The sequence below is a fragment of the Lissotriton helveticus genome, chromosome 5_1 (genome assembly GCF_964261635.1).
Source record: "Lissotriton helveticus chromosome 5_1, aLisHel1.1, whole genome shotgun sequence".
NCBI lineage: Eukaryota > Metazoa > Chordata > Amphibia > Caudata > Salamandridae > Lissotriton > Lissotriton helveticus.
The window spans coordinates 211,184,085-211,210,244 of NC_136065.1; the positions used below are offsets into that span (position 1 = coordinate 211,184,085).

Consider the following 26,160-nt stretch of genomic DNA (forward strand, 5'->3'; position numbering starts at 1 on the left):
GGGTTGTGTCCTCTCTATGTAGTATAGCAATGCTCTTCTGACATCTAATGTGTGAAGATCTCTTTCTGGTATTGTCTGTGGTTGCGAGAAGAAAACGGGCAGTTCCATAGATTGATTGAGATGGAAGGGAGAAATGACTTTGGGTAAGAATGTTGGATTAGTACGCAGAACTACCTTATAGTGATGCATTTGCAAGAAGGGTTCTTGAATGGTTAGTGTTTGTAGTTCACTAACTCTATGCAGAGAAGTAATAGCTACTAGGAACGCAACCTTCCACGTTAAAAATTGTAGTTCACATTTGTGTAAGGGTACGAAGGGAGGTCCCATTAACCGTGTGAGAACAACGTTTAAATTCCACACAGGTGAAGGTGGTACTGTGGAAAGGAATTATTCTTTTAAGGCCTTCCATAAATGCTTTAATGGCAGGCACTCTGAATAGAGATAGATGTTGTCTGTTTTGAAGATATGCTGCTATTGCAGCAAGATGTAGTCTAATAGACGTATAGGCTAAGTTACATCTTTGGAGATGCAGTAAGTGTCCTATGATGTGTTGAATAGACACATCTAGAGGATTAATATTGTTGCTGTGACAATATCTTACAAATCGTTTCCACTTGGCTGCATAACATGCCCTAGTGGTTGGACATCTAGCTTCTTTTATGACATTCATGAAGTCTGGAGGAAGGTTCAGATATCCAAATTCTAGGATTTCAGAGCCAGATCGCAAGGTTGAACTGAGCTGGGTCCGGGTGTCTGATCTCTCCACGGTTCTGTGTTAAGAGGTGTGGAGAGAGGTGCAATTTTTGGTGTGGTTACACAGACAGTTGTAGCAGTGTGGTGTACCACGGCTGTCTGGCCCACGTTGGAGCAACTAGGATGAGGGTCAGAGAATGCTGCTGTAGTTTGCGTACTACTAGTGGCATGAGTGGTAGAGGTGGAAAAGAGTACACAAATTTGTTTGATCAGTTCATCCATATCGCATTGCCTTTGGACAGTGGGTGTGGATATCTGGCGGCGAAGTTTTGGCATTTGGTGTTTTCGTGGGTGGCAAATAGATCTATCTGAGGTTGTCCCCACATTTGAAAGAATGGCTGAAGAACTTGCATATGAAGTTCCCACTCGTGGTTCTATTGTGTTTGACGACTTAACAGATCCGCTAAGGTATTTTGTACTCTGGGCTAGAAGGAATATGTTTTGAGGTATAGCCCATCGCCACATGTCCTGTGCTAGTTGAGAGAGCTGCAGGGAGTGTGTGCCTCCTTGCTTCTGTATGTAATACATGGCTGTCATGCTGTCTGTGCGGACTAACACAGCTTTGTTTGATACTTGCTTTTGGAAAGCTTTTAGTGCTAGGAATATTGCTAGTAACTCCAGATGATTGATGTGGAGTAACTTTTGTTGCAGTGTCCACCTGCCTTGCATGGTGTGTTGCAGTAGGTGGGCTGCCCAGCCGGAGAGCGATGCGTCCGCAGTCAAGATTATCTGAGGAACTGGCTCTAGGAACAGTCGTCCTCTGGAAAGGTTTTTGGTGTTCCATCACTGCAGAGAGCGATGAGTCCGACCGTCTACCAACACTAGGTCTGTCAATTGACCTTGAGCCTTGTTCCATTGACGTGATAAGCATTCATGTAGCGGACGCGTTTGAAGTCTTGCATGGGGCACTATGAAAATGCAAGAGGCCATCATCCCTCTGAGTTGCTGGAAGGGAGTGGTGTAGCTGAAACTTTGTTAGAAGAGTTTGCAAGCTGGCTATTCTTGCTGGAGTGGGATAAGCTAGCGCTTTTGAGGTGTTTATTGTGGCACAGAGGTACTGTTGTACTTTGGATGGTTGTAGATGGGACTTGGCGTGGTTTATTGTGAACCCCAAGTCGTGAAGCAGTTATATCGTGGCATGAGTGTATTCCACGCATTGGTTGTGTGAGCTGCCTTTTATGAGCCAGTCGTCGAGGTACGGGAAGACATGGATGTGTTGTCTTTGTAAATGCGCTGCCACTACTGCTAAGCACTTGATGAATACTCTTGGTGCTGTTGTGACTCCGAATGGGAGTACTTTGAATTGATAGTGCTGCCCGTCTATTACAAATCTGAGATACTTCCTGTGAGCCTTGTGAATGGGAATGTGGAAGTATGCGTCCTTGAGATTGAAAGTAGCAAATAAGTCGTTTTGTGACAGAAGCGGAAGGACTTGTTGGAGTGTGACCATGTGAAAATGGTCTGACTGTATGTATAGGTTTAGCGGTCTGAGGTCTAGAATAGGCCTTAGAGAACCGTCCTTTTTTGGAATTAGAAAATAGAGAGTAAACCCCTTCGTTTTGTTGGTGGAGAGGAACTGGTTCTATTGCACTTTTTTGTAGCAGGGATACTACTTCTTGCTTTAACAGTGATAGATGTTCTTGTGACATTGGGCGCTGTTTGGGTGGTATGTATGGGGGGGTAGATGTCAGCTCTAGACAGTAACCTGACTGAATAATTTGTCTCACCCACCTGTCTGATGTGATGTTGGTCCAGGCAGGAAGGAATTGTTGCAGTCTTCCCCGCCACAGGAGTGGAATGTTGGGGGAAAGGGGAGTAAAGTCATTGGGTAAGGGAAGAGGCAGAGCGGGAGTTGTTGGTTTTGCCTCTGCCTTTGTTGTTGTTACCCCTGTAACCCCCTCTCTGGTAGCCCTTAGTGAATGTGGATTGGCTAGGGGTTTTGTATGAGGTGGAGGGACTTTCGGAGGAGTAACCTCTAGTGTTGCCTCTGTATGATGAGAGTGTTGCCTCTGTATGATGAGCGACGAAAAGAACATCTGGGAGCTTGCTGCTGCAAGGGTCCCATAGATTTTGCTGTATCGGTGTCTTTCTTCATCTTTTCTAAAGACACGTCAACATTTGGGCCAAATAAATGTGTCTCATCCAAAGGCCGATTAAGGATGGAGTTTTGTTCCTCAGGTTTAAAACCTGAGATACAAAGCCAAGCATGTCTACGTAGAAGGGTGCTGGTATTGATTGCCCTTGAGGCGGTATCTGCAGCATCTAGGGCACACCGAATGGAAGTATTAGTAATATTTCTACCTTCCTGTGTAAGTTCATTGGCCCCATTTCTGTATTAGTCTGGTAGATGCTGCATTATGGACTCTAGTTCATCATAATGAGCCCTGTCATAGCTGGCCAGCATCGCTTGGGTGTTGGCGATGCGCCAGATATTAGCTGCTTGTGACGCTGTTCTTTTGCCGGACAAAAGGGGGTGGTGATGGACGGAGCATCTGAACCAATCAAACACTCACACCCAGTCAAAAGATCTGGGTTTGATCCATCACCGTTCTTTAGCCCACTCTGCCACCCCAGTTCAGACATGGCTATATGCAAATCAGTCTGACCCTGTGCCTCATGGGAACAGTCCAGCCCGAACTGCCAAGCCATGCCTTCCCTGGACCGGAAACAAGCTTCCGAGGACCGGTTTCCGGCAAGTGTGGCAGGGTATGCTCAGACGTGAGTCCCTTGCTCACATTGCCACTGGATTCAAGCAAGCCGGGCTGAAGAAGGCTGTAATGCCGGAAACCGGTCCTCGGAAGCTTGTTTCCGGTCCAGGGAAGGCATGGCTTGGCAGTTCGGGCTGGACTGTTCCCATGAGGCACAGGGTCAGACTGATTTGCATATAGCCATGTCTGAACTGGGGTGACAGAGTGGGCTAAAGAACAGTGATGGATCAAACCCAGATCTTTTGACTAGGTGTGAGTGTTTGATTGGTTCAGATGCTCCGTCCATCACCACCCCCTTTTTGTACCGCTTTGGCCGCCATAAGTGTGGCAGGGTATGCTCAGACGTGAGTCCCTTGCTCACTTTGCCACTGGATTCAAGCAAGCCGGGCTGAAGAAGGCTGTAATGCCGGAAACCGGTCCTCGGAAGCTTGTTTCCGGTCCAGGGAAGGCATGGCATGGCAGTTCGGGCTGGACTGTTCCCATGAGGCACAGGGTCAGACTGATTTGCATATAGCCATGTCTGAACTGGGGTGGCAGAGTGGACTAAAGAACGGTGATGGATTAAACCCAGATCTTTTGACTGGGTGTGAGTGTTTGATTGGTTCAGATGCTCCGTCCATCACCACCCCCTTTTGTACCGTTCTTTTGCCGGAGGCGTCAAGTAGCTTGGATTTTTGTCTGGTGGTGAGGCCTCACCTGATGTCTGAAAATTAGCACTTTTACGTGCATTAGACATTACTAAAGAGTCTAATGGTGCTGGACCTTTAATATAGACTGGATCTGTAGGGGCAGCTTTATATTTTTCTCAATGCGAGGATTGAGGACCCTACCCCTGACAAGGTTTTTAAAAACCTCTGTTGCTAGTTTGATTACACCCTTAAGCATTGGCAAAATGGCAGTAGACCTTTGTGTGTTGTCAGAAGTGTCTAGTAGGAAATCTTCCTCCACCGCATCTGTGTGTAAGTCACCCCATGATATTGGGCAGCTCTTTGGACTAGTAGGTTAAAACTTATAGTGTCCTCTGGTGGAGAAGGTCTAGAAGGGTATATATATATCGTCTTGTGGGACATAAGGCACATCAGGGGTGTTGTAATCATCCCATGGATTAGGTCACTGAGGGGGACTATTGGTCACTGCTGGGTCATGTGCGCCCCCACCTGTGTCATCAGAGTCTGTGTCTACATCATCGTCTGGATTAGGGGATGGTGTAGTTGAATGGTGAGGTGGAGTAGGTGTAGGAGGAGGAACAGTATGGGGAGGTGGTGGAGAAGGCACCCTTAATGGAGAGGTTGCAATGTCTCTCTTTGGAGGAGGAGGAGGTTCTGGCGCATCAAGTGGTCTCTTTTTGGAACTGGGAGTCAATTGACCAGTCTTAGGATCCTTTACAAGAGTTTTTTGGTTAGGATCAGGTGTAAAAAGTTCCTCTGAATAGGGCAGATCCTTCGGTGTCGATGTTTCCAGCTCCGTAGGTTTTTTTTGCACTGAGTCGGTAGCTGATTTTGGTTTAGAGGTGTGCCCATTTGAAATGTCCTTTTACCGTTTTTTTGTTTTTTTTTTCGGGTGTTTTTTCGGTTCCGAAGCGTGTTCTTGTGCTTTAGGTCTTTTTTTTTTTTAGTCGGCTCCGAATGCGGTTTCGGCATCGATGAGCTGCTGCCAGTCTTTGGCGCCGTGTGCTTAGGTGTCGGAGCAACGGTCGGCGTGGTCAAGAAAGATGGCTTTTTCTTCGGTGTCGGTATCGAATCGGCACCGGGGATAGGCTGGCTCGAGCCGCCTGAAGGTTTAATGGGCTTCTTTGCCAGGCCCGAAGGCGGGGCGTTGAAAGCAGTCTCTCAGTGTGCACCCGGGCCTGAAGGTGAGGGTGTGCCTGAAGACTTTTTAGAGGGTGTCGAGGAAGGGTTGTGGGCGACTATCTTACTTACGACCCGTTGAGCTGGACTTCCTCCCTCGACATCGGAGTCTACGGCGTCTGAGGAGCTGGTACTCTCTTCGGCGTGCTGGTGTTCTGGCACGTCGACGACCTCTTCGAAGATGTCGTCGGGGATCGAAGCTGATGAGCGAGCCATTGTTCTTCGAGCTAGTCGGTCCCGGATCGTCTTCTTGGAGCAGAAGGAGGCACAAGCGGAGAACAGTCTTTGGCCTCGTGCTCCGGTGAGAGGCATAGGTTGCACACTTCATGTAGGTCAGTGTGGGGAAACTTTGACCCACATCGAGGACACTTCTTGAATGGCGTCCTTTCCATGAGCCAGAAAGTAAGGCCTAGGTAGGCCCGAAGGCCTTCGTCGACGACCGGAATCGAAGACTTCGAAGTGGTGAAGAATCGCATCGATGTGGAGAGCGATCGAAACAATACCGTCGAACTGGGTGAGGATTGCGCGCCGAAGGAAATTCGGTTCCAAACCGGAGTGCAGAAAACACATCTGAGCCCGATGGCGGAAAAAAACAATCCGGGGATGGAGCAGATGCCCATGCGCAATGTGGTCCAAAGGAGGAGTCATCTATCTTGTGACTTCCAAAGAACTTTTCAGGACAACAACAAACTGCAAACATCCGGGCCGAACACTAGGTGGTGATCTATGCACAGTGTGCAATCTGCAGCTCATATGCCTCGAACATGGAGTTCACGCAATGTACAATCCTAGAAACATTGGCAACGCATGTAGCCAAGGTGTATGGGAGGCAGGTACATCCCCTTTCCCCCCCAGCCAGAGACCATTCAGGATTTTTTGACCTCTGCAGAATTGCCGCAGCTGGATCCGGAGCCAGCAGCGTCCTCGGAGTCCGGAGCCCCAGTCACAAGGGAGGAAGTACTGGAAGCCATTTGGTGCCTCAACCAGGCGAACAATCCTGGGAGCGATGGTCTCCAGACATAGTTTCATCAGTTGTTCGCCTTCCACCTGGTGGACCACTTATTAGAGGTCTACAATGAATCATTGGAAGCGTAGTCTTAACCGGCCTCCATGAGGGAGGCCATGGTGGTTTTGATCCTGAAACCTGACAGAGACCCCCTGCTGTCCAGTTCATATAGACTGATGTCATTTCTGAATCTGGCTATGAAAATCCTAAGCGGAATATTGGTGGCTCATCTCCTTCCCTATATGTCTCGCCTGATGCACATAGATCAGGCAGGGTTCATACCAAACGTAGTAATACTTATCATTTGCAACAACTGGCGCATGTATGGCATGCTCTGTGTCTCATGGAGGAAGACTATGCCATGGCATTGCTCGACATAGAGCAAGCCTTTGAATCCATAGACTGGTCCTATATGTGGTCGGTTTTGCAACGGTTTGGGGTGGGCCACGATTTCCTTTAATGGGTTCAACTACTCTATACTGCTCGGGCTGCCCGTGTACGAACTGGAGGGCTGGTCTCACACTACTTTCTACTGACTCTGGGCACCCGACAAGGCTGCCCTTTATACCCGCTTGTTTTTTCAAAAGCTATGGAGCCTCTAGTGGTGGTCCTGTGGAAACAGATGGCTCCCTGGGTAATACGTCTTGGGGAGAGCAGTGGCGGATCCTCCACTAAGGCAGAGGAGCGTCGCCCCACTGCTGCTGTGCAGCAGTAAGAAAAGGGAAAAATAAAATGATAATAATGCAATGTTATTATCATTTTATTCTTTCCTGCTGCTGCAACATGAAGGCGGGCAGGGCTGCTCTGCTGACAGAGCAGTGGAGGAGTGGTGAGTACACTAAAGTGCGCATGATGCTCTGACCGGGCCCTCTCGGGCATGCCGAACAGTCATGCACACTTTAGCATGTTCTCCATGCAGGCATCATTACAGACTAAATTGAGAACATGCTCAGGCCCCAGTCCTCGTCTCGGCGTCGAACCATGGCGCTCAGACAAATCACAATGCTGCATTGCAGCGGTGTGATTGGCTCAGGGGAGCCTGGCTGCTTCCTGTTCGGCGGAGGAGCGATGACGTGGGACAGAGCAGCGCGGAGGTAAGTGAATTTTTCTTTTTTTATAATTATACCTCTTTACCCCCCCCCCCCCATCAGCCCCACTACCCTAGATCCGTGCTGGCCGCTGCTTGAGTAGAGACCGACCATGTGGTCTCCCTATACATGGATGACACACTAGTATAGAGTAGTAGAGGTGCCCACCTGGAGTTTTAATATATGGCCTCTCAACTGCAACACGCAGTCCGCTGTTTGGACGATAATGAGAACTGGGGAAAAGCAGCTACTGAAAGCAACATATTGGGCTTGATCTTTACTGTAGCTCTTGATGCTTGGGTCCGGGGTACCCGTAGGCCATCCCTATGTTATAAGTTATGTGGCAGAGATATGGGAGCACGTGGTCCACAGGGGGATACGAAATGCGCCTTATGCTCTGGATATGCCACCATTGTTGGTGAAAGCCTTCCAGCAAATAGCGGAATCTGGAGGTCAATAAGTAGAAGGCAGGAGGGGGGCTGTCAACTGATGGGATATCTACTTGATAGTGGGCCCTTTTTAACCCTAAGAGAGGCAGAGACCTCCTTTTCACTAGGATCGGGACACTTCCTACAATACGGAAAAAAGATCCAGTGTAGCTTGCGAGCTTTGGCCATCCTTTCTGGAGGAGCCCCTCTGCAGCAATGTGTGCTATATATGGCACAGGGTCATTGACTGGTTTCACACCTGTATCGGGCACTCCGAGACAACGATCCTGGAGGGACAGTGCCAGTACAAGTAAATTGGAAGGCACAATTGGGGATTCTCTCACTATAAGCAATTGCCGAAACATTCACCAGGAAATCAGGACTGCAAGCACTTATGCACCCTTCAAACTTATTCAAATTCATTTTATACATCAGGCATATCTTTCACCATGGATACATAGCAGAATCTGCACAGACCGCTGAGGTGACTGTCCCGATGCAGTGCGAGGGACGCCGAATTTATACATATGGAATGGTCCTGCCCAACTCTGACGATATATTGGGAGCTGATACAGACTTGTTTACCGGCTGCCACAGGGTGGGTAATATCCAGGGAGGTACGGACACTGCTACTGGGATTGCTACCAACCAATAAAAAAAATTTGAGCAGGAAATTTGTTATGTTGGGGCTAATTTTATCAAAAAGACAATTATGATAACATGGCAATGCCACACACTTCCCTTGGTAGAGACCTGGATGAAGGGCATGTGTGAATGGGTGTTGACAGAGGCAGAGCACATGAAGCATGCCCGTACAGATAACAAATTGGAGGAGGACCTAGGAGCATGGGCTGCAAGGCTAGCGGATCTGCGAGCTCCACAGCCACAAATGACTCAGGCAACGCAGGCGGGGAGGAGAAGGAGGACCCCTGATGAATTAACTCCTGGATGACTCACAGGGATGCCCAGTAGGGACATTCACGCTATAGGGATTGCACATATAAGATACACCTAGCGCGACAAATGGGAATTTGACATGGAATAGGATGGGGGGGGGGGGGGGGGGGGGGAGTATTGGGGAAGTTTCTTGTTACTCACTGGCATGCTTGGAGGAAGGGCCAGATTAGGCTATAAGTTGATGTACTGGATACTAGGAGGAGAGAGAACCACTTTATCAATCTTCTGGAAACATCTGTGAACAACTTTGAAATGCCAATAAAGATAAGTTAAAAAAAAAACAAGTAGCCCAAAAACTTCAGTCACCATTTTCAAGGGAGTTCATCACACAAACACTGTAGCCGCCACAAACGAAGTCAGCTGCTGCCACCCACACACTAGCAATCATAGACCGGTTAAACTAATACTCCTACCTGTATCAGGCTGATCATGACTGACCCAGTGTCCTTCCCAGATTTGTTCTCAATGTCAGTTTGCAGCTTAATAACCTGACCCACAACATATCCTTTGAAGTCAGAAGACACACCAAGTGTCAAAGTCCCGGTCTTCAACAGCTTGTAGCTAAACTTTTTTGAAATGAAAGCTGTGTTTGGTTGCTGTGAAAAATAAATACATTCCTTGTAACTCACACAGCACATTGGGAGTTGGAGCAAGAATAACTTGGATTTTTAAAGACAAAACAAACCTGATTTACCTGTAATCATAGTTTTAAACCATGGATGTTTTTATTAAATTCACAAACACAGAATGTTGCAGTCTATGTATAGAATCAATGAAAGCCATCTCTTTACCAAAATTATCTTAGAGCAGATGCCTACCTGAAGGAAACAGCATATTTTATTTTATTTTTTCAGTGAAGCTTAAAGAGGAAAGAGGCTTTACCACCTTTTTTACCATACAGGAAATGAAGAAATCTTATCAGAAAGAAATTGGGCAACATATTTCAATATAGAAAGCTGTTCAACAATCGCGGAATACTGAGCAGTACCGTTCGGTTTTAACTGAATTACTAGAGGAAGGACTATCATCTTCCTTTTTTTCCTGTTTTAAATTTAGAGTTGGGAGAGATGTTTATTACTTTTGACAAATAAGTAGTAGTATTACAGATATGTAAGGTTTCCTATTCCATCATTGTATCTTCATTTAAATTCACAATCATTGAGTAAGAGTTGCTTGCCTTTGCGAATGCTCTTTCAGTTGGATACTCTCCCTAACATCTGATTTCTCACCTTTTGATCCCTTTCCATCAATTGCTTCCACGCACCATCAACTTTGCTGCAGCCTCGTCCCATCTCCTAAAGTGATAGTGCGAAGCAGAATACAGGTGCCACTATTGCGCGCTGACATCAATTTACAACATAGCTTTCCACACCCATAAAAGCAGAGCATCGGAAGTAGACTGAGAACCTTGACAGTGTGCAGAATCCAAAACATAACTCTTTACACCTAAAAGTTCACTACACAGAACAGGGAGGAGGAAGGGCTGTCAGGAATCTGAGGTTAAATAGACTGTCCAGCAGAAAGAATGTTACCAAGGGTAAGTAACTGTTCTGAAATTTCTATGCACAGATTCCTCACCTTTTGAGCAGATCCCAAAGCAGTACTACCGGAGGAGGGTCTGAGAAGCGCACCTCATGCCAGGAAACCCTGCAGGACTGAGCAATAAAAATGGCTGTATCTGTGGACTTGACAAGGAGCACCCTATGATGAAGCATGACAACCTACCGGGTGTGTGAGGGCACCAAGATCTGATCATTTGGATCCCAGGGATTTCCTCTGACCGGGCTCACCCCTTGTCTCAAGAGATGAACTACTCCAGTCAGTGAGTTGAAGTGCATTAGCCTAGGAGGGGCGCAGGTGTAGGACCTCTTTAAAAATAGAGCGCTTCACCCTTCCCCCCCCCCCGTCCCTTCCCCTCCTGTTTACATTGATTACAAGAACTACATGGTTCGGGCACATGTGGAGAGAGACCGTCCTGGCTCCCTACTAGCGTGGCTTGCGAACCCAGGGAAAAGGGGGTCGGTTATTGTGGAGTTAGAGATGCACCAGGGTTCCAAACTCCACAGGCAAGAGGACCTCAATCATGAAATTTATCAATATTATTCTACCTTGTATTGATGACATTGAGACCTTTTTGGCACCTGTGACATCAACTGAAAGGCATGTTTAATACATGAACCTGATGCGATAAGCTTCCAAGAGTTTGTCTTAATAGCCGAGACCCTTTCGTTCACCATTCGGGCCTTGAGCTTGTATACCAGCAGCTTTCCAACTCTACTGCCCCCTTTATAGTATATTGTTTTAAGTAGTGCAGAATTGCCCCATAAGTATCAAGTGCCCTGAGTTGATCTCTAGTTGCTGTGAGTCTGCACCATATATTTTGGGCTCTCGTTCTTTTGTAAGACTCTTTGAATCCCCTCACTTGCACTTCAAGTTCTTGCTGAGGTGTGTGTGTGTGTGTGTGGGGGGAGGGGGGGAGGGGTGACAAGAGTCGGCCAGCCAAACAGTAATGCCCACTTATTGCGTGCTCCCCGCTCCACTCCTTGCCCCTTCTCTAGCCAGCCCCGCCACTAAGCAGTAACAGAAAAATAAAAATGATAATACCATTGCGTTATCATAGCAGAGCACTGAGGCAATGTTACTCTGCCTTAGCGGAGGAGCCGTCGCTGATTTGCTATGCAGAAGGCTATCTCATAATTACTAACCGTTGATGTTTATCAGCGTATTGGGTACTTTTATTATGAAATGAATTGGTACATAATCAGACAAGGATTGTATCTATATTTCAGAGGCCACTATTTGACCTGTGATGTTGGGAGAGCCGTGTAAGTAGTCTGGCCTGGCATACGTTCAATGCACTCACTGCTGTAAAATCCTTGGTATCTGGGTGTTTGGAACGTCATCTGCCATGAGGACTCACACAACCATCCCCTGACCCTCTGGTAATATTGCCCACCTATCAGTCCTGATCTGCCCATCTTGTTCAATCCGAATTTGATATACTCTGGTTCAACATTATGTAGAACATTGTGGGCTATGCAAAGGGCCTTAAAAGCAATGTGTTTTTACAGGAAGCCAGTGCAGCATATGTAGTGCCTGGGATACGGACTGAAATTTAGGGCTATTGAGGAGGAGGCGCGCTGCTGCATTTTGAAGGGTTTGTAGCTTATTTAAAAATTGCTACTGCAAATTCACGTAGAAGGCATTGCAGTAGTCAATTCGTGTTGGTACCAAAGCAATTATCACGGTTTTCTGCAAATCAGGTGGAATGCAGGGAAAGATGTTCTTCAACATTATTAAGATGTAAAACATGAAGTAGTAACCTGACTGATTTGGTTTCAAAAGGTCAACTTATCAAAGAGCACTCCTAGATTCCTTACCTTTCTGGAGGGGGACAAGAGAGTGCCTAAATCCTGCGGCCACCATGAGGGTGCCAGAAGAATGTACCATTGCCAAACAGAAGGATTTCAGTTTTTCCGTGGAAGAGGTGTGGTGCAGTCTTCACCCTGTTCCTTATGGGACTAGTCCAACTGAACCTCCAAGCCAGGTTTTCCCTGGACTGGAAACAAGCATCCTGGGACCAGTTTTGGGGTAATACCCCCATCAGCCAGACTAGCATGAATCCAACTGGGAACAGTTCAGCCCGAACTGCAGATGGACAGCACCACCCTCTGTGTATACTATATGGACAAATTAATTTAGATTAAACGTTTTAACGTCCACACAAGCATCAGGGAAGCATTCTAGTGTTTAAGACAGTCAATGATGATCCACAATGCACAACTACTATCCCTTGAATAGACAATGATCCAGGGCTTATCTGGATGGAATTGGATCACCTTTTGACAACCACAAATTATAAACACACACTTTGTAACCAGAGTACCCTTTTTGTGTATAAAGAGCCAACATTTTCAGTTTATATAAATATTTCCATTAGGAAAAACAGTCATATGTTTGCTGCTAAGTAGGGTAAAACAGGAGTTTGAATAGTACATTAGCGAAGCCCTACAATCGGCAGGAAGTTAGTCCAGCTACATTTAGGAATTTAAAACAAGTCGGCATTTTGTAAGGTCATTCTTGTTCAAGGTAGATATTTTGGCATTCCATACTTGGGACAGATTTTGTGGTCTGTTTGCACAACTCGATTCCCAAATGGAACTGGCATCAGTATTTTCAGCCATTACCAAATGGAGCACTGCATACGATTATGGAGGGGTCAGCGAGGTGCATGTTGTGAAAGAGGGAGACTAAGTATAGCAGATTCATAGAGATTTAATTTTTGCTTAGTCAGTCATCCTGGTCTTTCTTTCTCAACTAGTCAGAACCCCATTTTCGTAGCCCATAATATGCATATTTACTAATTAAAGGGATAATGCTTGGAGAAATTTATGGAGTGGCCGCACAACTGAAGTTTTTAAGAGAGCTTTTAAGATAAGTCATTTACAACAAGCAATGCGAGCAGTTAAATAAAAAACCAAGAATGTCACACTATCTTTATTGCATATTCCAAGTTCAGCCTATTTTTCCTGATACTATATATTTTTTTTGGGGTGAGGTTTATATGGCGAGAACTAGAACTGAAGGTATTAGAGCGCTTTACACGAGCACCAGTTATGGTACACAAGGACACATTAATTTTTGTTAGGTACAGGGAGATTATGTAATTTGCCCAGAATCACAGGATTTTAAGCGTCCTTGCAGAGACTCGAACCCAGTTCCCTAGTTTAGAGGTCGACCACCCTAACCGTCAGGGCACATCCTCTCCCCACCATATGCAGTACCTCTTCAACTTGAAGGCATACAGTGTTTTGGAGAAGGGTGTTTCACGTTCTGTCCATGTTCTGTCCACGCCTGTCCATATGGTATATAGGCAGATTAAGGGGCTGTATTCAGAGAGGAGTCGAGCTGTGTCATTGAAGAATATAGTGGATGATACTGCTCAATATCCTGGACACTAAGAATTTTAGTACACTATATTGCTTTCTGAAGCCCTTCTGTAACTTCTAACATATATAAAAGGGAATTTTTCTAATTCAATGTAATTGCACCAACTGTAGGAGGATAAAAGGTCTTTGGCTTTGCCAGGAATAAAATTCCTGATTTTCACACTCAAAAAAGAGATGTTAATTGAGATAGCTTAACTCAATGATCCACCTAGCTAAGATATTGAAGTCTGGCTGGCACGGCAGTAGCCAGTGAAGTTTAAAAAATAGACTCAGAAGACTGGTTACTACCACTGTTAAAACCAGTAAAGAGCAACCATAGTAACTTCCGTTCTGTTCTGCTTCAGCATCAGTTTGAATTGAAGAGATATTAGTGAAAAAGCACATAGATATTTCTTCACTTACCGACTAGGAGCGTTTTCCCCCTATACCAGACTTCTTGGAATTGTAAGGCATTTCACACTTCCTGCCATTTCAATCCTTTCAACTGAGTGATACAAAAGTATCGGGTATCTGAAAGGAATATGTTACCGCCCTCTAAGCATCTATTCATGGTGTGTAGTGTCATAGATACATATGCTTAGCATACTCCTGCCATCTAGTGTTGGGTTGGAACATTGCAAGCCGTTTTTGTTCCAAAAATCTTTTGAGTCAGGAGGGACGATGACTTCTCCTATAGTCTGTTGTGCATGGTCATAGGCTCCTCTGTTAGATTGTTTGAGGCTCATCGGGTGAGCGCAGGATAGGAGCAGGGAATTAAATCGTAAAGATGAACATGCAAGTTACAGTCGAGAAACAAATGTTGAGTAGAATAGGGTGTTTGTCCGTCATTAACTTCCAGAGCTGGAGGGTGGGTGCATATGAATCTACAGCACTGCACACTATGAATAGATGCTTACAGGTTAGGTAATATATTCCATTAGTAGCATGTGTTGGCTGTTGATATATATGCTGATATATATGCTTAGCATCTAATGTACAGCAGTGCTCACAAAATGCGGTGGTTAGCTAATGGTTCACACAGATGTTTGAAAAAGTGTTTGCAATACAGCTTGGCCCACTTTAACTTGTTGGTTAGCTAGGACATCAACACAATAGTGCTTCTGAATGTAGCAAGTTATTCCATGTGGCTGCTTTATAGATATCCACTAGTGGAATGCTGCATAGGAAAGCCATAGAGTCTCTCTTTTTATGGATGGAATAATCTCTTGGGGTTTCAGGTAGAACTTGTTTGGAATTGTGGTATCAAGTTTGTATGCACCCTACTATCCACCTTTTGATTCCTGCTTCGGAGATTGGTAGCCTTTTCGTTGAGTTGAGAAGGCTACGAAAAGCTGTTGAGTTTTACAAAATGGCTTTGTCCTCTCCATTTTAAAAATGACCGCCATTTTAATATTGAGTGTGTATAAAGCTCTTTCTGCTATGGAGTCTGGATTTGCGAATAAAACTGGGAGCTCAATGGTCGGATTTATTTGAAAGGAGAAAGCACTTTAGGGAGAAATCTGGGGTTTGTTCTTAGTACCAATTTGACAGGAAGGATTTGGGTGGGGGGGGGGCATGGGGAAGGGGGAGGGGGGTGACGGGGAGAGGAAGGTTCTTCCAAGGTGGGCGCTTGAAGTTCAATGATCCGTCAAAGGAATTTTATAGCAGCTAGGAAGGCTACCTTCCATGCGAGAAACTGTAGACTATATGAATGTAGTGGTTCGAAGGGTGGACCCATAAGTCTGGTGAGAAGTATATTGAGAATCCAGACCAGTGCTGCTGGAATAGAGGACACAATAACTCTTTCTAGGCCCTCCATAAAAGTTTTGATGGCTGGAATTTAAAAAAAGGATGTGTTGCCTGCACCTATCTTTTCCATTTAGCTGCATAGCATGTCCATGTGGTAGGCTTACAGGCTTGTTTTAGAATTGTCAGACATGTTTGTGTCAGATTTAGCTTTACAAATTCTAGGACTTCAAGAGCCAAGTCGCTAGGTTGAGTTGTTTGGAGTTTAGGGTGCCTGTCCCTGCCCATGAGTTAAAAATAGGCCAGCGTGGCAATTTCTCGAGTGGTGCAACTGACAACTGTAGTAGAGTTGTCAACAAGCTTGTTAAGCCCATGTTGAGGTTATTCGAATCAGTGTGAGGGTTGTTTGTATGAGCTTCTGTACCAGGTAAAGAATGAGTAGGAGAGGAAGAAAATGCATAAACAAATATCCCATACCAGATGATCCATAGGGCGTTACCATTGAGCTAAGGATGGGAAAAACTGAAGGCGAAGCTCTGGCATTTCGATTTCTGTTGTGAGGCAAAGAGCTCTATTTCAGGGTTCCCCAGCGTTAGAAGTATGGGTGGAGTAGTGTTGTATCGATTTCCCACTCATGTACCCGTTACATTCTGCTGCGTTACAAAAAGGGTGGTATACCCAACATAGTCACTGGGTCCTGGGTGAATGCAAAGTACAAGAAAGAGGGGTCCCAGAAAGTAGTGTTATAAACAACAAGAGATTTTTGAGTTTAAAGACATATAAAAGCAAATACAAATCTATAAGGAGAGATTGTTATTTAATCACAATGTATCGACAAAAGGATTATTATACAGAAAATCATATCAACGTCAACGCAATTGGTGCCCCGGGGGGAGAAGGGTAGGGAGGGTGGCATTGAGAGGAATGGTGCAAGGTTTGATGGTAGTGACACAGTAATGGTCAAAAGACCTTATTAAACAGTTGAATAAGTCTGACTTGTGAGAAAGCCAGATGCAAAGACATGAACAACTTCAAAAAACAAATCAAAAGATCATGCTTTGAGGGGTGACAATGAATAGCATATTTAGGGTGGAAGCTGGTACATGGACAGATGGTCACATGGATAGACTGTCGACGTTTCGACCCACGGAAACGTAGGCAATGGTGGCGCCTTACTAAGGGGTCTTCTTCAGGACACTCATTCTTAAACAAGCCGGGATCAACTACCATCTCTATGCCGATGACACCCAACTCTATTATAAGATTAAAACCCATGCTGACATCCTTCACCACAACAACACTCATCAAGATTCAAGCCTGGTTCCACACCAACCACCTCAAACTCAACCCTAAAAAAACTGAAATAATTCTTTTTCCCCTAAAAACAACCAGCTCCCTATTCAGAATTGGATCACTGACCTTAATGCCCTCAACTGCTCCTTATCTTTGTCCTCCTCAGTCAAATCACTAGGTATCTCACTTGACTACCTCCTAACCCTCAAGACACACATCAATAATTCTGCCAAAGGAGCCCTCTTCACTCTACGCCACCTTAAGAAAATCAAGCCCTTCATCCCTATCGATGATTTCAAACTAGCAGTCCAATCCCTTGTTCTTTCTCGCATCGACTATGGCAATGCCATTCTCACCGGAATTCACAAGATCCACCTCGCACCGCTTAAATCTGTGCTGTACCTTGCAGCTAGGCTTACCTCAGACTGCAAGCGATTCGACCACATCTCCCCTACCCGTAAAATCCTGAAATGCCTCCCCATTGAAGGTAGATCCACGTACAAAACAGCCTGCATTACACAGAAAATTATCCATCAGAATACACCGACCTACCTCGCTAACAAACTCACAAAAGCCGGTTGCTCCCGTTCCTTGAGAAGCACAAACACCTCTTTCTTACCCCCCCCCCTTCAAAAAAAGAAAACCACCCAGTCTCGGTCCTTTTCCGGCAACGCTCCATGCATTTGGAATGCCCTTTCAACTGACCTTCGTTGCAACCCTTCCTACCCTTGCTTCAAAAAAGAACTCAAACTACATCTCCTCAATAAATATTGGGGACCATAGATCCATATCTGCCATCTTCCTCTGGCAACTTCTGTCCGACCTCCGATACATCCGCCCTCCCTTCTTTTCAGCCTTACTTCAGCCTTACTTCGCCCTTCCTCCTCGTCACTTCCACCTCCCTGTTTACCACCTTCACTCCTCCCTGCACCCCCCCTTCCCTTGTCCTCCGTCTGCCCTCATTTCTGCCCCTCCTGCTCTCGTCCTTACAAACCCAATCTGACCACCAACCTCCCTATCCTCCTCTGCAATTTTCCGGCTCTCTTTTCAATGTATGCCTGGTTATTTTTGATTATCACATCTCCCACTTTTCGGTGTTCTTATTTCCCATATTTATCATTTTGAAATATGTCTGGCGGAGACTTATATGTTGTTTACACTCATTTATGCTATGTATGACCCATGTCTTACTGACCTTCTTGTCTCAAAAATGTAAAGCGCTCTGATACCCCTGGGTCCAGCCAGCGCTATATAAAACCTCTAAATAAATAAATAAATAAGACGGGGTGGGGCGTTGTGCCTAAAAAAGTTAAAACGGGATATCGGTTATTGTAAATCCCTGAGGATTGAGATTACAAATCATGCAATTGGCATCAAAAAGGTGGAAAAAGGGAGGAGAATTACCGTGGAACACAAAAGGAATTCACGGAGCACGTAAATAATCCAGAACCGACATCATAAGTATATGGCATTAATCGGGATGTCTCGGGATACAGAACGGGTATGAGAAACCCGACCCGCATCAAAGAAGGTTTCCATTAGTTAACATGATGTGAGAAAGTGCCATCTTTCAAGCAGTGGTATGCGCCCAATTTTTGGCCGCGTGGCCTGCTAGCCAGCAGCCACCAACCGGAGGCCCCCTGCCCCTCATTGGATAACATTGGGCCTAACTACCTATGCACCCGGCTGCCCCTGTGCAGCTGAGGGTGAACCTACTGTACCTACCTGACCCTGGGGGACCCCTGAGTCTATGCCCAGAACCCTAACTTCACCAGTCGAGTACTCACCTGGAAACCGATAACTCACTTACCTGCCGCTGGATAACATGGACTGGTTTGACTCGAAAAAGTGTTAAGTTTTGAAAACTTAAAATATTCCCATAAAATCAACCGAAGTCCGAATTCCGTGCACTCACCTGTGATCAGGAGAGAAGCCAGTACTGCATCTTGTAGCACAGTACTGAACCGCAAAAGTAATCCTAGCCGGGTTTACTAGTAACTTGAATTTTCTCCATAGGAATCCATTGTGTGCTTTTCTGTGACATTTCTTCTAAGTGTCTACTTTTGAAAACTTGAAATATTCTTTAAAAATCTTACCAAATACTGAAACGTAATTACCTACCTGTTTGAAGTTGAGACTCCAGTGCTGGACCTAGGAGCCCAGTACTGGATTACAAAAGTAACAAGATCGTACTTTAACTGCAACCTGAATTTTCTCCCATTGGATAACATTGCCAGATTTTCATTGAAAAGTTTCTAAGTGTGAACTTTTAAAATAGCTTTACATTCCTTAACAATCACTGCAATAACTAAAGAACAAGTTACTTACCTTTGGTAATGCTTTTTCTGGTAGATATAGTATCTGCCTGTGGATTCCCCACCTTGTGAATATCCCCCTTGCGTCAGCAACGTTCGGAAAATTCTTTGAAGCACGCCGGCGTGGACGATGTCATAGGAGCACGGCATTGCGTGCGACTCCGTCTGACGTCACCGACTCCATATTAGGCCTACGTCGGCGTGATGACGTCAGTTCCGCCCTTTTTTCCATGCCTTTGAGTCACCCGGATGGACCAATGACAGTAGATATATACGAATACATTGTACACAGTACATAGTTTTCAAAATTACACACCCATAGTGTGCAGCCAAGGTAAGAAAACCTATTTCAAACAAATACATAAATATACAAAAATGAACATAAACAGTTAAAGCAACGTGGACAACGGGGAGGCGGGTGGGTCAGTGAGGAATCCGCAGGCAGATACTGTATCTACCAGAAAAAGCGTTACCGAAGGTAAGTAACTTGTTCTTCTGATAGATACATCTGCCAGTGGATTCCTCACCTTGTGAATAGAGTCCCACAGCAGTCCCCACTCCCGGAGGAGGGTGTCCACTCCGCTATACCAGGAAATCTTGGACGACAGAGCGCGCAAAGTGGTCGCCCCTCCTCACCTCGGTATCCACGCAGTAATGCTTCGCGAAAGTGTGGAGGGAGGCCCAAGTCGCGGCTCTGCAAATGTCCTCAACAGGTACACCTCTAGACAATGCAGAAGTAGCAGACTTTGCCCTGGTAGAGTGAGCTCCTATACCCTCAGGAGGGTCCTTACCTGCCAGAGAGTAGCAGATCTTGATGCACAGAATTATCCACCTGGAAAGTGTGCGCTTGTGCACCGCTCTACCCTTCCAGCAGCCAGCAAAATCAACAAACAGCTGGTCATCCATTCGAAAGTCTCTTGTTCTATCAAGATAAAAGGACACCGCCCTCTTAGGGTCCAGACGGTGCAGTCTCTCTTCCTCCTTGGAAGGGTGAGGGGGATGATAAAAGGAAGGAAGGGTAATAGATTGACCTAGATGGAAGGGAGATACCACCTTAGGCAGAAAAGCAGCCCTGGTCCTAAGAACCATTCGATCAGCATGAATGGTCAGGAATGGGGGCTTGAAACTAAGAGCTTGAAGCTCACTTACCCTCCTTGCCGAGGTGATCGCAACTAGGAAGACCGTCTTAAAAGACAAAAGCCTCATGGGACACTTGTGTAAGGGTTCGAAGGGAGAACCCATCAAGAATGTTAAGACAAGATTTAAATCCCATTGAGGCACGATAAATGGAGAAGGAGGGAACTTATTATTGAGGCCACTCAGAAACCTCAAAACCACTGGAGATATAAAAAGAGATGGCTGAACCAGCAAACTGAGAAATGCCGATAACGCCGAAAGGTAACCTTTGACTGTGGCAACAGCAAATCCTTGCTGCGCCAAAGAAAGAGCAAACTGTAAAATATCGGACAAGCGAGCCCTCAAAGGGTCAATAGACTTCTGCCCACACCAAACAACAAATTTAGACCACCTATACGAATAGATGGACTTGGAGTCACACCTGCCCGAAAGAATGACATCCACCACATCGTGTGGGAGAGAAAAGGAATTCAGGTTGCCCCGTTTAATCTCCAGGCATGAAGATGTAATGTCTGGAGGTGGGGGTGTAGAACCTGCCCCTCCATCTGAGAGAGGAGATCTGCCCTGAAAGGGAGACGGAGCGGCGGGTGAGAGGAGAGGTGGAGAAGATCCGTGTACCACACCCTTCTTGGCCAATCCGGGGCGACCAATATGACTTGGGCCCGGTCCTGGCGAATCTTCCTCAGAACCCGAGGAATCAAGGGTATGGGAGGAAAAGCGTAAAGGAGTTGACTTCTCCAACTCAACTGAAACGCGTCCCCCAAAGCTCCTTGCATCGGATACTGCAGGCTGCAGAATGACAGGCAGTGAGCATTCTCGCGAGTGGCAAACAGGTCCACCCGAGGAGTCCCCCACATCTGAAAGATGTCGTGAACAACCTCTGGATGGAGCCTCCACTCGTGGTCGGATGAGAACTGCCGACTGAGAATGTCTGCACATACGTTCAGAACTCCGGCCAGATGATTTGCCATCAGACAAATCTGGTGGTCCTGAACCCAGGACCAGAGACGCAGAGCATCTCTGCAGAGACACTGCGACCCTACTCCTCCCTGCTTGTTGACATACCACATCGCGGTCGAGTTGTCCGTCAGGACTTGAACCGACTGACCACGAAGGGAAGGGAGGAAGGCCTTGAGCGCCAGACGTATCGCCGCAACTCTAGAAGGTTGATGTGAAGCAACCTTTCCTCTGGAGACCAAAGACCTTTGACCTCCAGATCCCCCAGATGAGCACCCCACCCTAGAGTGGATGCATCCATTATCACCGTGGCCACCGATGGAGGTAGTTAAAAAGGCTTTCCTTGAGACAGATTGCCCTCCACGTTCCACCAAAGCAAATCCGCTGCAGTTTCTCTGGAGATCCTCACTGACTCCCTGAGATCTCCATTGTGCTGATACCACTGCCTGCGGAGGCACCACTGGAGTGTCCTCATGTGCCAGCGTGCATGGTTGACCAACAGAATGCAGGAAGCCATCAGACCGAGCAGACGAAGGACCCTCAGGACTGGAACAACCGCTCCATTGAAGAATAAAGGAATCAATTCCTGTATGTCGCGAATCCTTTGAGGAGGAGGGAATGCACGACACACAGTAGTGTCCAGTACCGCACCTATGAACAGGTTGCGCTGGGAGAGCACCAGGTGAGACTTGGGTACATTTATCGAAAAACCCAACCTGTGCAACAACTGAGTTGTCTCTTGCAGATGATGGAGCACCTTCTCCGGCGACTCCGCTTTGATCAGCCAGTCGTCCAGATACGGGAATACAGGTATCCCCGACCTCCTGAGATGTGCTGCCACCACTGCCATCAAAATGGTGAAAACTCGAGGCGCAGTAGTAAGTCCACACAGAAGGACCGCAAACTGGTAGTGTTGCGACCCCACCGTAAAACGGAGATACTTTCTGTGCGACTTCAGGATGGGGATGTGGAAATAAGCATCCTGCAAGTCGATCAACACCATCCAGTCTTCTTCCAACAGCGCTTGAAGAACCTGCGCAAGACTGAGCATCTTGAACTTTTCCTGTTTCAGATACAAGTTCAAGATCCTGAGATCCAGGATTGGACAAAGTCTGCCATCCTTTTTGGGGATCAGGAAATACCGGGAGTAGCACCCCTGACCCCTCTCCTGCTCCGGAACCACCTCTATCGCACCCTTTCTGAACAGTGCCAGGACTTCTTCCTGCAGGAGAAACAGGTGGTCCTCCGAACATTAACCTTGGTAAGGAGGGTAATTGGGAGTGAACTCCTGAAAAGGCAGAGCATACCCATTTTCTACGAGATTGAGAACCCAAAGATCTGATGTAACCGATTCCCAATCCCGTAGAAAATGAGTAAGCCGACCCCCTACCAGACCCGCATGATCCGGAATGGCGGATCTAGGGCTGCTTTGCTGTTGTAGGTGGAGGGTGGGTATTAGTGGAGGAAGTAGAGGAGGAGGAGGAGGAGGAGGAGGCTTGACGTCCACGGGCACGACCCCTTTGTCTTCCTCTGTATGACTTGTACAAAGGGTTCTGTTGTTGTTGCTGTTGGCTTTGTTTAAAGGGACGAAAAGTGGACCTCCCAAAGCCCCTGTACTTCCTGGTGGAAGAGCCTCTAGTTTGCAGGCCCAAAGAACTAGCCGTCGCCCGGCTATCTTTGAACCTCTCCAATGCCGCATCCGCTTTCTTTCCAAAGAGGCCAGTTCCGTCAAAAGGCAAATCCATAAGAGCAGCCTGAACGTCTGCTGAAAACTCAGAAGATTTTAGCCAAGCGGCTCTTCTGGTGGCCACTGAAGAACCCATCCCATTATCCTAGCCACAGAGTCCGCCGTGTCCATGCCACTCTGAATAACCTGGCGGGCTGCTGTCTGAGTGTCAGAGACAACCTTATTGAAGTTCTTTCTATCTTCCTCCGGAATCTTAGATGACAATTGCTTAACCGAATCCATTAAGGCATGTATATATCTGCCCAGTAGGCAAGTAGCATTCGTAGACTTCAGAGCGATGCTACCTGAGGAGAAAACCTTTTTAGCAGTTTGATCCAATTATTTTGAGTCTTTATCTCCAGGTACCTGCAGAAAAGAGCCTGCTGACCTCTTCGAACAAGAGGCTTGCACCACCAGACTCTCCGGCGAAGGATGGGAAGTCAAGAACTCAGGGTCACCTGGTGCCACCCTATATAGTCTCGCCACTGACCTGGACACCGCAGGAGCAGACAAAAGCTTATTCCAGACTCCCAAAATTGTTTCAGTCAGAGCCTCAGTGAATGGCAGAGTCGGCTCAACAACTGAAGAAGGCGAATGTAAAACCTCCGTGAGGATATTAGATTTGAACTCCACTGTAGGCAAAGTCAAATTTAGCAGCTCAGCAGCCTTTTTAATAACCACATGGTATGGCGCCACATCCCTAGAGGGTGCATCAGAAACTGCAGGGAAGCCCCATTCTGTAGAAAGTTCTAGGCTACTAGCACATGGAGATCCACAAATAAATCCTCCTCCTGAAGTTCCCCTTCCTCCACTTCAGGGTCCTCATAATCCTTCTCCTCCAGGAGACGCTGGGCTCTACGCCTTGACCACTCCAGACGAATCGAAGTCGTCGGATCCGGTAATGACTCAGACGGAGTCAGAGCCGGCGTCGAACGAGGAACCAGAACAGCTGAAGGATGGAAAGCCAGAACCGGCGTCTAGCTCCGATCCAAATCCCGAGGTCGCTCCGGAGCCGGCGAAGCCGTGTGCGGAGTCGAAGACCTCGGCGGCGCCGTACCGAGCCAAGGTGGATATGGCGTCGGCATAAACGGCAAAAAAGGCGCCGGAGCATAAGCGTGAGGGACACCCAAATTAAACGACAATGGACCCATGGGACCCGCAGGTGCTCCAGAGGGGTACATTGCCCTCGCATAGACGCCAAACATGGCATTAAGGAAATGCGAGGGGTCCTGATCAGGACCAGGAAAGGGAGGGTACGAACGCAATGGCTGCTCCGAAGGAGGCTGCTCCGGATTCGGCTCCTCTTGACCCTCTGGGTTATCCACCAGAGTCGATGCCCGGGGAATCTCCACGTCTTCTTCATGCTCCGAAGACTGACACTCCAGCTCCGGATCTGGAGAATTCTCTCGAGATCGTATAGGCAAGGCACCACCTTCAGGCTCACAAACAGGAGAAGAAGACACAAAATCCCTTAGATGTCTTCGAGAAGAAGACTTCCTCTTTGAGTCCGATGACCCAGAATGATGCCTTGAACTATGCTTCTTCCTCTTGTGTTTTTTCTAAGAGGAACCCGAAGCATGCCCCAAAGCAGACCTCGATGCCGACTCCGACCTGGCCTCGACCTCGACTTCGGCTTCGATCTCGAGCGTCTAGACCTTGACCTCTAAGATCTCTTGGCTTCTTTACCTTTCACCTTTGCCAGCAGAAGTTTTGCCTCCCGTTCTCGCAGAGCCTTAGGGTTCATCTTAACCCCTTCCATGCTCATGACGAGCTGAGCTCGTCATGACCACACCCGTTTTTATTGCTGTCCAGCACAGCAGGGGAAACTCTCTAGCAGCGATGAGGTTAAAGCAGGATCGACAGCCTTTAACATCATGGTCAGAACCCAGACACCACAAACAATCGTCGTGTGGATCTGTGATAAACATCATCCGGGCACACGAGCCGCACGGCTTAAACCCCGTCTTCTTCGACGAAGAACAGAAACACAGTTACCCACAAATAGTAACAAAATCACTATCTGAATCACAGAAGATCCCGGAAACCGTTAGCGTCGACGACGCGGAAAAAAGGGAACTGACGTCATCACGCCGACGTAGGCCTAATATGGAGTTGGTGACGTCAGACGGAGTCGCGCACGATGCCGTGCTCCTACGACGTCGTCCACGCCGGCGTGCTACAAAGAATTTTCCGAACGTTGCTGACGCAAGGGGGATATTCACAAGGTGAGGAATCCACTGGCAGATGTATCTATCAGAAACGCTTTTACTAAACTGTTTTCAGCTTGGATCCCAGGACTGAATCTAGGATCCAGTCCTATAACTACCAGAGTGATCTACAAAGTAATCAGCTGTATTTATATAGAAAAACCCATTGGGTTCAATGCTAAATTGTGTTTAGAATTGTGTAGCCTACTGCAACCCCTGTACCTATTGCGTTTACAAAGTTTATTGCCTTTCTGCAAAGTACTCATCTGAGACCTCTCATAATGAGAACAGTATATTTTGATACCTGTTGGTTCTAAAAATAAAACAACTATATATTTGATATAAAAACAACTGGCCTGGAGTTCAGTCTTTGAGTGTGTGAAACCTTTTGCTGACTGAGTGTGTACAACAAAGGCTTTACACTGTCCTCTGGTACTGCCTTACTGCTCGACCAAGCTACCACTTTTGAGAGTAAGGTCACACCTGGCTTTAACCTCGGTTATACCTCTGGGGTTTGTGGACTCTATACACACTGTACCTTATCTTGGTCCAGTGTATATAGAGCCACTTTCTCACACATGAGCATAGTAAAAAATAAAGGCTAAAACTCAGAGGATGGGCTGAGTCACCGTACTCAGGGGGATTATTTCAAACAAAAGTGCCACAAAGTGGTCAGCCGATTGTAGATCTATACAGAGGGGGGGGGGGGGGGGGGGGGGGTGGGGGGGGAGGAAAAACAGGTTTAGTACGCATTGGAGAGAGTCCGCACACAGGCACAAAGAACCTTACACATATGTGACGACTGTAAAAGTCAACGTCTAGTCTGGAGCTTCAATCAAGAAATGTCGAGGGGCTCCATCGGACGGGGTACTGGGGAAACGTGACGCCGGCACGTGCACGTAGTCTCACGCGGGATGCGTGGACAAAAAGGAAGGAAAGACTGTATGTACACTGTCTGCCGTTAACGAAACAAATGTATTGGTGGTGCGAGCTGGAAACCACAAGTACCTGTCACACAGGACGGTAAATTGTGTGACCACGCAGTATGTGAAATATATGCCCCT

General features: G+C 46.8%; 1 protein-coding gene across 2 annotated transcripts in view; it reads right to left on the reverse strand.

Moving 5' to 3' along the window:
• The window catches only part of ARRDC1 (arrestin domain containing 1), a 566,873-nt gene that overhangs the window by 170,565 nt on the left and 370,148 nt on the right, over positions 1-26,160 (reverse strand). For both annotated transcript variants that reach the window (XM_078642021.1, XM_078642020.1), the window contains exon 5: positions 9,201-9,383. In XM_078642021.1, coding sequence (XP_078498147.1) covers positions 9,201-9,383 — 183 coding nt within the window. The remainder of the gene's footprint in view (positions 1-9,200; positions 9,384-26,160) is intronic.